This window comes from Nerophis lumbriciformis, linkage group LG39, assembly GCF_033978685.3.
Source record: "Nerophis lumbriciformis linkage group LG39, RoL_Nlum_v2.1, whole genome shotgun sequence".
NCBI classification, from domain to species: Eukaryota; Metazoa; Chordata; class Actinopteri; order Syngnathiformes; family Syngnathidae; genus Nerophis; species Nerophis lumbriciformis.
Window position 1 is genome coordinate 4775270 of NC_084586.2, and position 14635 is coordinate 4789904.

Genomic DNA, 14635 nt, shown 5'->3' on the forward strand with positions numbered 1-14635 from the left:
AAAGTTGTTGAAAGTATTTAAAACTTGTTATATGTATTTAGAAATTATTGAAAGTTTTTAAAACGTGTTAAATGTATTTGAAAGTTGTTGAAAGTTTTTAAAACTTGTTAAATGTATTTAAACGTTGTTAAATGTATTGAAATATATTCAAAACTTGTTAAATATATTTAAAAGTTGTTGAATGTATTTAAAAGTTGTTAAGTGTATTTAAAAGTTGTTAAATGTATTTAAACGTTCTTAAATGTATTGAAATGTATTTAAAACTTGTTAAATGTATTTAAATGTAATTAAAACTCGTGAGATATATTTAAAAGTTGTTGAAAGTATTTAAAACTTGTTATATGTATTTAAACGTTGTTGAAAGTATTTAAAACTTGTTATATGTATTTAAAAAATATTGAAGGTTTTTAAAACGTATTAAATGTATTTGAAAGTTGTTGAAAGTATTTAAAACTTGTTAAATTTATTTAAAAGTTGTTAAATGTATTGAAATGTATTCAAAACTTGTTAAATATATTTAAAAGTTGTTGAATGTATTTAAAACTTGTTAAGTGTATTTAATAGTTGTTAAATGTATTTAAACGTTGTTAAATGTATTGAAATGTATTTAAAACTTGTTGAATGTATTTAAATGTAATTATAACTTGTGAGATGTATTTAAAAGTTGTTGAAAGTATTTAAAACTTGTTATATGTATTTAAAAATTATTGAAGGTTTTTAAAACGTGTTAAATGTATTTGAAAGTTGTTGAAAGTTTTTAAAACTTGTTAAATGTATTTAAAACTTGTTAAATGTATTTAAACGTTGTTAAATGTATTGAAATATATTCAAAACTTGTTAAATATATTTAAAAGTTGTTGAATGTATTTAAAAGTTGTTAAGTGTATTTAAAAGTTGTTAAATGTATTTAAACGTTCTTAAATGTATTGAAATGTATTTAAAACTTGTTAAATGTATTTAAATGTAATTAAAACTCGTGAGATATATTTAAAAGTTGTTGAAAGTATTTAAAACTTGTGAGATGTATTTAAAAGTTGTTGAAAGTATTTAAAACTTGTTATATGTATTTAAAAATTATTGAAGGTTTTTAAAACGTGTTAAATGTATTTGAAAGTTGTTGAAAGTTTTTAAAACTTGTTAAATGTATTTAAAAGTTGTTAAATGTATTTAAACGTTGTTAAATGTATTGAAATATATTCAAAACTTGTTAAATATATTTAAAAGTTGTTGAATGTATTTAAAAGTTGTTAAGTGTATTTAAAAGTTGTTAAATGTATTTAAACGTTCTTAAATGTATTGAAATGTATTTAAAACTTGTTAAATGTATTTAAATGTAATTAAAACTCGTGAGATATATTTAAAAGTTGTTGAAAGTATTTAAAACTTGTTATATGTATTTAAAAGTTGTTGAAAGTATTTAAAACTTGTTATATGTATTTAAAAAATATTGAAGGTTTTTAAAACGTATTAAATGTATTTGAAAGTTGTTGAAAGTATTTAAAACTTGTTAAATTTATTTAAAAGTTGTTAAATGTATTGAAATGTATTCAAAACTTGTTAAATATATTTAAAAGTTGTTGAATGTATTTAAAACTTGTTAAGTGTATTTAATAGTTGTTAAATGTATTTAAACGTTGTTAAATGTATTGATATGTATTTAAACTTGTTAAATGTATTTAAATGTAATTATAACTTGTGAGATGTATTTAAAAGTTGTTGAAAGTATTTAAAACTTGTTATATGTATTTAAAAATTATTGAAGGTTTTTAAAACGTGTTAAATGTATTTGAAAGTTGTTGAAAGTTTTTAAAACTTGTTAAATGTATTTAAAAGTTGTTAAATGTATTTAAACGTTGTTAAATGTATTGAAATATATTCAAAACTTGTTAAATATATTTAAAAGTTGTTGAATGTATTTAAAAGTTGTTAAGTGTATTTAAAAGTTGTTAAATGTATTTAAACGTTCTTAAATGTATTGAAATGTATTTAAAAATTGTCAAATGCATATACAACAATACATGTATTGTATTTAAAAGTTGTTGAATGTATCTAAACATGTAAAATATATATAAAACTTGGCAAATGTATATGCAACTTGTTAAATGTATTTAGAATTGTGGCATATATTTTAAATTGTTAAATGTATGTAAATGTGTTAAATGTACTGTATTTAAAATTTGTTGAATGCATTTAAAACTTAAGTGTGTTTAAAAGTTGTTGAACATATAATGTATTCAAAACTTGTTAAATATATTTAAAAGTTGTTGAATGTATTCAAAACTTGTTAAATGTATAAAGTTGTTAAATGTATTTAAATGTTAAATGTATTGAAATGTATTTAAAACTTGTTAAATGTATTTAAATGTAATTAAAACTTGTGAGATATATTTAAAAGTTGTTGAAAGTATTTAAAACGTGTTACATGTATTTAAAAATTATTGAAAGGTTTTAATACGTGTTAAATGTATTTAAAAATTGTTGAAAGTACCGGTATTTAAAACTTATCAAATGTATTTAAAAATTGTTAAATGTATTTAAAACTTGTTGAATGTATTTAAAACTTGTTAAATGTATTTAAAAGTTGTTGAATGTATTTAAACGTTGTTGAATGTATTTAAACCTTGTTACATGTATTTAAACCTTGTTAAATACATCGAAATGTATTTAAAACTTGTTGAATGTATTTATACGTAACTAAAACTTGAGATATATTTAAAAGTTGTTGAAAGTATTTAAAACTTGTTAAATGTATTTAAAAGTTGTTGAAAGTATTTCAAAACTATCAAAGGTATTTAAAAGTTGTTGAAAGTATTTAAAAGTTGTTAAATGTATTTAAAAGTTGTTGAAAGTATTTCAAACCTATCAAAGGTATTTAAAAGTTGTTGAAAGTATTTAAAACTTGTTAAATGTATTTAAAAGTTGTTGAAAGTATTTAAAACTTGTCAAACGTATTTAAAACGTGTCAAATGTATTTAAAAGTTGTTGAAATGATTTAAAACTTGTTAAATGTATTTAAAGGTTGTTGAATGTATTTAAACGTTAACTGTATTTAAACCTTGTTGAATGTATCGAAATGTATTTAACACTTGTCGGAGGCAGATATTTACATAAATCCGTATTTAAGTGTTACTTCTTTATTTTCATAGTCATATTACATATTACAAAACAGCTAGTGTTCTTCTTCCAATTGTGGTCTTTTGGTTGTCTGCAAGTACTGTGTGCTAACCTTGACTTTGGAATGTAAGGAGGACAGATACTCCTTTTCCTTATCTGTTCCTGTGCCCAGCTGAGGAGGACAATGGGTATGTGTTTGGGCTGGAAAGAGAGACAACGAGGGGGGGAGCGAGAGACACTTTATAGAAGAGAAGGTTTCCATATTTTAGATCAGACCATCTTAGCTGCGCGATTGAATGTTCTATGCTGGACTGGTCTCATTCTATTTCCAAGGCTTTGGAGATAAAATTACAAAATACCTATTCTGTCTCTGGTGGTTCTTCTACTCAGCTGTACGTGTCACAAAGAGCTTGGGAGCGACCAGCAACTTGAATTCCCTGGGAGGAACAACTGGTCCAAACGCAACACATTTTATACTTTTTAAATTATTTGAAAGTTGTTGAAAGTAATTAAAACTTGTTAAATGTATTTAAACTTAATTCAAACTTGCTAAATGTATTCAAAAGTTGTTGAAAGTATTTAAAAGTTGTTAAATGTTTTTAAAAGTTGTTGAAAGTATTTAAAACTTGTCAAATGTTTTTAAAAGTTGCTGATAGTATTTCAAACCTATCAATGTATTCAAAAGTTGAAAGTATTTAAAACTTGTTAAATGTATTTAAAAGTGGTTGAAAGTATTTAAAACTTGTCAAATGTATTTAAAAGTTGTTGAAAGTAATTAAAACTTGTCAAATGTATTTAAAAGTTGTTGAAAGTATTTAAAACTTTTTAAATGTATTCAAAAGTTGTTGAAAGTATTTAAAACTTGCTTAAGGTATTTAAAAGTTGTTGAAAATATTTAAAAGTTATCAAATGTATTTAAAAGTTGTTAAATGTATTTAAAGTTGTTGAATGTATTCAAACGTTAACTGTATATAAACCTTGTTAAATGTATCGAAATGTATTTAACACTTAATACTTGTTAAATTATTTGAAAGTTGTTGAAAGTATTTAACTTGTTAAATGTATTTAGACTTAATTAAAACTTGCTAAATGTATTCAAAAGTTGTTGAAAGTATTTAAAATGTGTTAAATGTTTTTAAAAGTTGTTGAAAGTATTTAAAACTTGTCAAATGTTTTTAAAAGTTGCTGATAGTATTTCAAACCTATCAATGTATTCAAAAGTTGTTGAAAGTATTTAAAACTTGTTAAATGTATTTAAAAGTGGTTGAAAGTATTTAAAACTTGTCAAATGTATTTAAAAGTTGTTGAAAGTAATTAAAACTTGTCAAATGTATTTAAAAGTTGTTGAAAGTATTTAAAACTTTTTAAATGTATTCAAAAGTTGTTGAAAGTATTTAAAACTTGCTTAAGGTATTTAAAAGTTGTTGAAAATATTTAAAAGTTATCAAATGTATTTAAAAGTTGTTAAATGTATTTAAAAGTTGTTGAATGTATTCAAACGTTAACTGTATATAAACCTTGTTAAATGTATCGAAATGTATTTAACACTTAATACTTGTTAAATTATTTGAAAGTTGTTGAAAGTATTTAACTTGTTAAATGTATTTAGACTTAATTAAAACTTGCTAAATGTATTCAAAAGTTGTTGAAAGTATTTAAAATGTGTTAAATGTTTTTAAAAGTTGTTGAAAGTATTTAAAAGTTGTCAAATGTTTTTAAAAGTTGTTGAAAGTATTTCAAACCTATCAATGTATTTAAAAGTTGCTGAAAGTATTTAAAACTTGTCAAATGTTTTTAAAAGTTGTTGAAAGTATTTCAAACCTATCAATGTATTTAAAAGTTGCTGAAAGTATTTAAAACTTGTCAAATGTTTTTAAAAGTTGTCGAAAGTATTTAACTTGTTAAATGTATTTAGACTTAATTAAAACTTGCTAAATGTATTCAAAAGTTGTTGAAAGTATTTAAAATGTGTTAAATGTTTTTAAAAGTTGTTGAAAGTATTTAAAAGTTGTCAAATGTTTTTAAAAGTTGTTGAAAGTATTTAAAACCTGTCAAATGTTTTTAAAAGTTGTTGAAAGTATTTCAAACCTATCAATGTATTTAAAAGTTGCTGAAAGTATTTAAAACTTGTCAAATGTTTTTAAAAGTTGTTGAAAGTATTTCAAACCTATCAATGTATTTAAAAGTTGCTGAAAGTATTTAAAACTTGTCAAATGTTTTTAAAAGTTGTCGAAAGTATTTAACTTGTTAAATGTATTTAGACTTAATTAAAACTTGCTAAATGTATTCAAAAGTTGTTGAAAGTATTTAAAATGTGTTAAATGTTTTTAAAAGTTGTTGAAAGTATTTAAAAGTTGTCAAATGTTTTTAAAAGTTGTGGAAAGTATTTCAAACCTATCAATGTATTTAAAAGTTGTTGAAAGTATTTAAAACTTGTCAAATGTTTTTAAAAGTTGTTGAAAGTATTTCAAACCTATCAATGTATTTAAAAGTTGTCGAAAGTATTTAAAACTTGTAAAATGTATTTAAAAAGTTGTTGAGTTGTGTCAGAATGAAAAAGTGTAGTTTTTGGTGCCTGGAGAGGAAATGTTGTGTGGGGGTGAAGAAGAGAATCTTGATAACGATGAGAGGAAGTGGCATGTTGACAAGAAGTTCGATTTTGGACACGACAGCAAAGATTAGTGATGACAAAAAGGCCAACATTTGCCATTAAGGATGATGCATGTGACATTTTTCAAGTGACTAAGTAGAAGGCATCAGAGTGTGAAGGATTTCCTGTGAGTTTTGTCCCGGCGTCACCCACTCCTCACTCTCTCACGAACGTCTGCAAGACTCAAGCTTTATTTGTGGAAAGCAGAAGTAGAAAGATGTCTTCTCAAGTTTGATCGTCTTTTCTTCACACCGAGCGTCCTCTTTCGAGTTCGCCATCATCATCATCATCATGTTGGGACCACGGCGTCTTCTTCTTTTCTTCTTGGGTGAGTCACCTGTCCCCCAAGTGCAACTTGTCCTGTCAACTCTAACCTGATCCTTGTCTCAGGTGGCATTCTGGCTCACCACGGGATGTCCTCGCCGAACCCGACCTCACCAGGTGTGTTTTTTCCCTTCCCAAGTTGCTCCTCTCCCGTTCTTTTGTGGACGTTTGGTGGCTCGGAACCATCTCTGACGTGTTCTGACTTCACTTCCACACTGGTTCTCCTCATCTGGAACATTCATACTGGTTCACTTCATACTGTTTAGTTGGGTCCATCTCGGTGACGTGCAGTGAGGTTTGAGGTTGGGGAGGCACCCGACCCACTAGTCAGATTTACAAACATGACAGTATGACGCAATAGCACCGGCTCAAAATCACAAAAACACACAATACGATGCGAGGATAAAACATTTCAACACACTTAGCACACAAGTAACACAGCAACTGCAGAGCAGACACTGGACCAGGGGTCCCCAAACGTTTTGACTTGGGGGCCACATTGGGTTAAAACAATTTGGCTGGGTGTGTACATATATATATATATAAATATATATATATATATATGTCTTAATAAGGTTATCCAAAAAATAGTGCTCGATACCGTAGTAGAGCGCAATATATGTATGTGTGGGAAAAAAAATCACAAGACTATTTCATCTCTACAGGCCTGTTTCATGAGGGGGGTTCCTCAATCATCAGGAGATTTTAATGGGAGCATTCACATACCATGGATTATATAGGGCACAGAGTGGGTGGGTACAGGCTGGTGTGGGGGCGTGGTGATTGGCTCATGTGTTACCTAGGAGGTGTTTCCGTCTGTGGCGGCATGCTGTTACAATTTCGCTGCGCTTGTTGAGGGATGACAGGTCTGGACGGTAAATAATAAACAGTTTCTCTTTCAAGCATCTTTTATTACCACTATTGTAAGGTGTGCTGGATGCAAGAATTTGCCATGTTATTGAATATTCAACATTATTGTCTTTGAGGTCCCAAATGTGTTTGCTGAGTTCTGTGGTATTCCGCAGGTTTTGGTTCCTGAAAGAAGCCTTGTGATTGTTCCATCTGGTTTTGAACTCTCCCTCGGTTAATCCTACATATGTGTCGGATGTGTTAATGTCCTTGCGTGTTACCTTAGATTGGTAGACAACTGATGTTTGTAAGCACCCCCCGTTGAGAGGGCAATCAGGTTTCTTTCGACAGTTGCAGTCTTTGTTGGTTTTGGAGTCGCTCTGTCCGGGGGTCGACGGCTCATTTGCAATTGTTTTGTTGTGGTTTGAGATGATTTGTCGTATATTGTTCATACAGCTGTAGCTCAATTTAATGTTGTTCTTGTTGAATACTTTTCTTAGGGTGTTGTCTTTGGGAAAGTGTTTGTCAATCAGATTGAATATATATATACAATATGTATATGTACAATATACGACAAATCATCTCAAACCACAACAAAACAATTGCAAATGAGCCGTCGACCCCCGGACAGAGCGACTCCAAAACCAACAAAGACTGCAACTGTCGAAAGAAACCTGATTGCCCTCTCAACGGGGGGTGCTTACAAACATCAGTTGTCTACCAATCTAAGGTAACACGCAAGGACATTAACACATCCGACACATATGTAGGATTAACCGAGGGAGAGTTCAAAACCAGATGGAACAATCACAAGGCTTCTTTCAGGAACCAAAACCTGCGGACTACCACAGAACTCAGCAAACACATTTGGGACCTCAAAGACAATAATGTTGAATATTCAATAACATGGCAAATTCTTGCATCCAGCACACCTTACAATAGTGGTAATAAAAGATGCAACCTATGCTTGAAAGAGAAACTGTTTATTATTTACCGTCCAGACCTGTCATCCCTCAACAAGCGCAGCGAAATTGTAACAGCATGCCGCCACAGACGGAAACACCTCCTAGGTAACACATGAGCCAATCACCACGCCCCCACACCAGCCTGTACCCACCCACTCTGTGCCCTATATAATCCATGGTATGTGAATGCTCCCATTAAAATCTCCTGATGATTGAGGAACCCCCCTCATGAAACAGGCCTATAGAGATGAAATAGTCTTGTGATTTTTTTTCCCACACATACATATATATATATATATATATATATATATATATATATTTTTTTTTTTTTTTTTATTTTTTTTTTTTTTTTATTTTTTTTTTTTTAATAAACCTTTTTTTAAACTGCAACATTTACAAACAGCTGAGAAACAATAATCAAATATGGTGCCAGTATGCTGTTTTTTTCCAATAAAATACTGGAAAGGATAGAAATGTAGTTTGTCTCTTTTATCCGATTATTAATCGAAGTAATAATCGACAGATTATTTGATTATCAAATTAGTTGTTAGTTGCAGCCCTTTCAGTCAATTAGTGTATGTATATATATATATATATATATATATATATATATATATATATATATATATATATATATATTCCTCGCGCACTAATTGACTGAAAGGGCTGCAACTAACAACTAATTTGATAATCAATTAATCTGTCGATTATTACTTCGATTAATCGATTAATAATCGGCTAAAAGAGACAAACTACATTTCTATCCTTTCCAGTATTTTATTGGAAAAAAAACAGCATACTGGCACCATACTTATTTTGATTATTGTTTCTCAGCTGTTTGTAAATGTTGCAGTTTACAAAAAAAGGTTTATTAAAAAAAAATATATATATATACACAGGTAAAAGCCAGTAAATTAGAATATTTTGAAAAACTTGATTTATTTCAGTAATTGCATTCCAAAGGTGTAACTTGTACATTATATTTATTCATTGCACACAGACTGATGCATTCAAATGTTTATTTCATTTAATTTTGATGATTTGAAGTGGCAACAAATGAAAATCCAAAATTCCGTGTGTCACAAAATTAGAATATTACTTAAGGCTAATACAAAAAAGGGATTTTTAGAAATGTTGGCCAACTGAAAAGTATGAAAATGAAAAATATGAGCATGTACAATACTCAATACTTGGTTGGAGCTCCTTTTCCCTCAATTACTGCGTTAATGCGGCGTGGCATGGAGTCGATGAGTTTCTGGCACTGCTCAGGTGTTATGAGAGCCCAGGTTGCTCTGATAGTGGCCTTCAACTCTTCTGCGTTTTTGGTTCTGGCATACTGCATCTTCCTTTTCACAATACCCCACAGATTTTCTATGGGGCTAAGGTCAGGGGAGTTGGCGGGCCAATTTAGAACAGAAATACCATGGTCCGTAAACCAGGCACGGGTAGAGTTTGCGCTGTGTGCAGGCGCCAAGTCCTGTTGGAACTTGAAATCTCCATCTCCATAGAGCAGGTCAGCAGCAGGAAGCATGAAGTGCTCTAAAACTTGCTGGTAGACGGCTGCGTTGACCCTGGATCTCAGGAAACAGAGTGGACCGACACCAGCAGATGACATGGCACCCCAAACCATCACTGATGGTGGAAACTTTACACTAGACTTCAGGCAACATGGATCCTGTGCCTCTCCTGTCTTCCTCCAGACTCTGGGACCTCGATTTCCAAAGGAAATGCAAAATTTGCATGGTTGGGTGATGGTTTGGGGTGCCATGTCATCTGCTGGTGTCGGTCCACTCCGTTTCCTGAGATCCAGGGTCAACGCAGCCGTCTACCAGCAAGTTTTAGAGCACTTCATGCTTCCTGCTGCTGACCTGCTCTATGGAGATGGAGATTTCAAGTTCCAACAGGACTTGGCGCCTGCACACAGCGCAAAATCTACCCGTGCCTGGTTTACGGACCATGGTATTTCTGTTCTAAATTGGCCCGCCAACTCCCCTGACCTTAGCCCCATAGAAAATCTGTGGGGTATTGTGAAAAGGAAGATGCAGAATGCCAGACCCAAAAACGCAGAAGAGTTGAAGGCCACTATCAGAGCAACCTGGGCTCTCATAACACCTGAGCAGTGCCAGAAACTCATCGACTCCATGCCACGCCGCATTAACGCAGTAATTGAGGCAAAAGGAGCTCCAACCAAGTATTGAGTATTGTACATGCTCATATTTTTCATTTTCATACTTTTCAGTTGGCCAACATTTCTAAAAATCCCTTTTTTGTATTAGCCTTAAGTAATATTCTAATTTTGTGACACACGGAATTTTGGATTTTCATTTGTTGCCACTTCAAATCATCAAAATTAAATGAAATAAACATTTGAATGCATCAGTCTGTGTGCAATGAATAAATATAATGTACAAGTTACACCTTTTGAATGCAATTACTGAAATAAATCAAGTTTTTCAAAATATTCTAATTTACTGGCTTTTACCTGTATATATATTTATTTTTTATTTTTTTAATTATTATATATATATATATATATATATATATATATATATATATATGTACACACCCAGCCAAATTGTTTTAACCCAATGTGGCCCCCAAGTCAAAACGTTATATATATATATATTATATTTCTCGCGCACTAATTGACTGAAAGAGCATGCGCTTCCTGCATGCTCGCCCAAGCGCGATGATGTCACGTTATCGATGGAAAAATAAGGAGGGGGGCGGGGTTGAGGTGGGCGGGGTTGGGAGGGGGCGGTGTTTGGTGTTAGCGGGGGGTGTATATTGTAGCGTCCCGGAAGAGTTAGTGCTGCAAGAGGTTCTGGGTATTTGTTCTGTTGTGTTTATGTTGTGTTACGGTGCGGATGTTCTCCCGAAATGTGTTTGTCATTCTTGTTTGGTGTGGGTTCACAGTGTGGCGCATATTTGTAACAGTGTTAAAGTTGTTTATACGGCCACCCTCAGTGTGACCTGTATGGCTGTTGATCAAGTATGCCTTGTGTGTAAACGCCGCATGCATTATGTGACTGGGCCGGCACGCTGTCTGTATGGAGGAAAAGCGGACGTGATGACAGGTTGTAGAGGACGTTAAAGGCAGTGCCTTTAAGGCACGCCCCCAATATTGTTGTCCGGGTGGAAATCGGGAGAAATTCGGGAGGGGCACTGAAATTCTGGAGTCTCCCGGAGAAATCGGGAGGGTTGGCAAGTATGGTGAATGCAATTCATACTTGGTCAACAGCCGTACAGGTCACACTGAGGGTGGCCGTATGAACAACTTTAACACTGTTACAAATATGCGCCACACTGTGAACCCACACCAAACAAGAATGACAAACACATTTCGGGAGAACATCCGCACCGTAACACAACATAAACACAACAGAACAAATACCCAGAACCCCTTGCAGCACTAACTCTTCCGGGACGCTACAATATACACCCCCCCGCTAACACCAAACCCCGCCCCCCCAACCTCAACCCCGATGCCCCCCCCATCTCCCGAATTCGGAAGGTGTCAAGGTTGGCAAATATGCACCTGTGTCTGCCGGTTATCTTCATCAGGAAACACGGAATTTCCGCGATTTTGACCATGAAAACGATCCAAATATACAGGAATAACACCAAAATCACATAGAAAAGCATAGACCAAAAGAGAAATATTAAAACTTATTTCATTACTTCGTTTTTGAACATCTCATGGTTAAGCCTTGGAGGCAAGTGAGGCACTGCCTCACTTGCCTCCCCTGACAGCACGTCACTGGTACATCTCAAGTGGTGCTTTAAGACCGCGTTGGTCTTAAAGCACTTTTTAAAGGAGCTCCAGTAGCATGTGAACATACTTGAGCATGTTAGCATGTTAGCCTCTTTTCAGCATTCTTAAAGCGCTGCTAGCTTAGCAAACATGCCTTCTTCCTGTTTACAACTTCCTGCGGCCAATAGGAGTCGAGTGCGATGTCACATGGTTTTGTTGTCATTGACAAACTTACGCAGCGTCAGCCGATGTGGACCCGGCGTGTCATGGCCCAATGTGAACGCCAAAAGAGCAAAGTAACTTTTCTATCGTTTCACTTTCCATCCATTTTAGGACGTGGTCAAAAAAATGCTGAGCTGATAAATCAATAAAATTACAAATAATTTTTAATATTAGCGTGACATTTTAAGTCTTGTCAGCTTTCTTCAGAAAGTTCTGGTGCCACAACTAATGTTACGTTTGTTTGACATGACACTGAACACACAAATGAACCTGAAATGATGTCCTGTTACGTCATTGGATGATGTCCTGTTACGTTTGATGATGTCCTTTATGTTGGATGATGTCCTGTTACGTTTGATGATGTCCTTTATGTTGGATGATGTCCTGTTACGTTTGATGATGTCCTTTATGTTGGATGATGTCCTGTTACGTTTGATGATGTCCTTTTATGTTGGATGATGTCCTGTTACGTTTGATGATGTCCTTTTATGTTGGATGATGTCCTGTTACGTTTGATGATGTCCTTTATGTTGGATGATGTCCTGTTACGTTTGATGATGTCCTTTATGTTGGATGATGTCCTGTTACGTTTGATGATGTCCTTTATGTTGGATGATGTCCTGTTACGTTTGATGATGTCCTTTATGTTGGATGATGTCCTGTTACGTTTGATGATGTCCTTTATGTTGGATGATGTCCTGTTACGTTTGATGATGTCCTTTATGTTGGATGATGTCCTGTTACGTTTGATTATGTCCTGTTACGTTGGATAATGTCCTGTTACATTGTTTGATGATGTCCTGTTACATTGTTTGGTGATGTCCTGTTATGTTGTTTGGTGATGTCCTGTTATGTTGTTTGGTGATGTCCTGTTATGTTGTTTGGTGATGTCCTGTTATGTTGTTTGGTGATGTCCTGTTATGCTGTTTGGTGATGTCCTGTTACATTGTTTGATGATGTCCTGCTACGTTGGATGATGTCCTGTTACGTAGTTTGATTATGTCCTGTTATGTTGTTTGATTATGTCCTGTTATGTTGTTTGATTATGTCCTGTTATGTTGGATGATGGTGTCCTGTTATGTGGTTTGATGATTTCCTGTCATGTTGTTTGATGATTTCCTGTTACGTTGTTTGATGATGTCCTGTTATATTGTTTGATGGTGTCCTGTTATGTTGTTTGATGATGTCCTATTATGTAGTTTGATGATGTCCTGTTATGTTGTTTGGTGATGTCCTGTTACATTGTTTGATGATGTCCTGTAACGTAGTTTGATGATGTCCTGTTATGTTGTTTGGTGATGTCCTGTTACATTGTTTGATGATGTCCTGCTACGTTTGATGATGTCCTGTAACGTAGTTTGATGATGTCCTGTTATGTTGTTTGATTATGTCCTGTTATGTTGGATGATGGTGTCCTGTTATGTTGTTTGATGATTTCCTGTTATGTTGTTTGATGATTTCCTGCTACGTTGTTTGATGATGTCCTGTTATTTTGTTTGATGGTGTCCTGTTATGTTGTTTGATGATGTCCTGTTACGTTGTTTGATGATGTCCTGTTACGTTGTTTGATGATGTCCTGTTACGTTTGATGATGTCCTTTATGTTGGATGATGTCCTGTTACGTTCGATGATGTCCTTTATGTTGGATGATGTCCTGTTACGTTTGATTATGTCCTGTTACGTTGGATAATGTCCTGTTACATTGTTTGATGATATCCTGTTACATTGTTTGGTGATGTCCTGTTATGCTGTTTGGTGATGTCCTGTTACATTGTTTGATGATGTCCTGCTACGTTGGATGATGTCCTGTTACGTAGTTTGATTATGTCCTGTTATGTTGTTTGATTATGTCCTGTTATGTTGGATGATGGTGTCCTGTTATGTGGTTTGATGATTTCCTGTTATATTGTTTGATGATGTCCTGTTACGTAGTTTGATGATGTCCTGTTATGTTGTTTGATGATTTCCTGTTACGTTGTTTGATGATGTCCTGTTATGTTGTTTGATGGTGTCCTGTTATGTTGTTTGATGATGTCCTGTTACGTAGTTTGATGATGTCCTGTTATGTTGTTTGGTGATGTCCTGTTACATTGTTTGATGATGTCCTGCTACGTTGGATGATGTCCTGTAACGTAGTTTGATGATGTCCTGTTATGTTGTTTGAGAATATCCTGTTATGTTGGATGATGGTGTCCTGTTATGTTGTTTGATGATTTCCTGTTATGTTGTTTGATGATTTCCTGTTACGCTGTTTGATGATGTCCTGTTATGTTTGATGGTGTCCTGTTATGTTGTTTGATGATGTCCTATTATGTAGTTTGATGATGTCCTGTTATGTTGTTTGATGATGTCCTGTTATGTTTGATGGTGTCCTGTTATGTTGTTTGATGATGTCCTATTATGTAGTTTGATGATGTCCTGTTATGTTGTTTGGTGATGTCCTGTTACATTGTTTGATGATGTCCTGCTACGTTGGATGATGTCCTGTAACGTAGTTTGATGATGTCCTGTTATGTTGTTTGATTATGTCCTGTTATGTTGGATGATGGTGTCCTGTTATGTTGTTTGATGATTTCCTGTTATGTTGTTTGATGATTTCCTGCTACGTTGTTTGATGATGTCCTGTTACGTTGTTTGTGTATGTCCTGTTACGTTGTTTGATGTCTTGTTACGTTGTTTGATGATGTCCTGTTACGTTGGAGGATGTCCTGTTACGTTTGATGATGTCCTGTTACGTTGGATGATGTCCTGCTACAT

General features: G+C 33.2%; 1 protein-coding gene across 1 annotated transcript in view; it reads left to right on the forward strand.

Moving 5' to 3' along the window:
- The first annotated feature begins 5798 nt into the window (after positions 1–5798).
- The window catches only part of LOC133577704 (uncharacterized), a 46262-nt gene continuing 37425 nt past the window's right edge, over positions 5799–14635 (forward strand). Inside the window, exons 1-3 of the mRNA XM_061931683.2 lie at positions 5799–5838; positions 6021–6092; positions 6155–6205. Of these exons, the coding sequence (XP_061787667.1) occupies positions 5799–5838; positions 6021–6092; positions 6155–6205 (163 nt within the window). The remainder of the gene's footprint in view (positions 5839–6020; positions 6093–6154; positions 6206–14635) is intronic.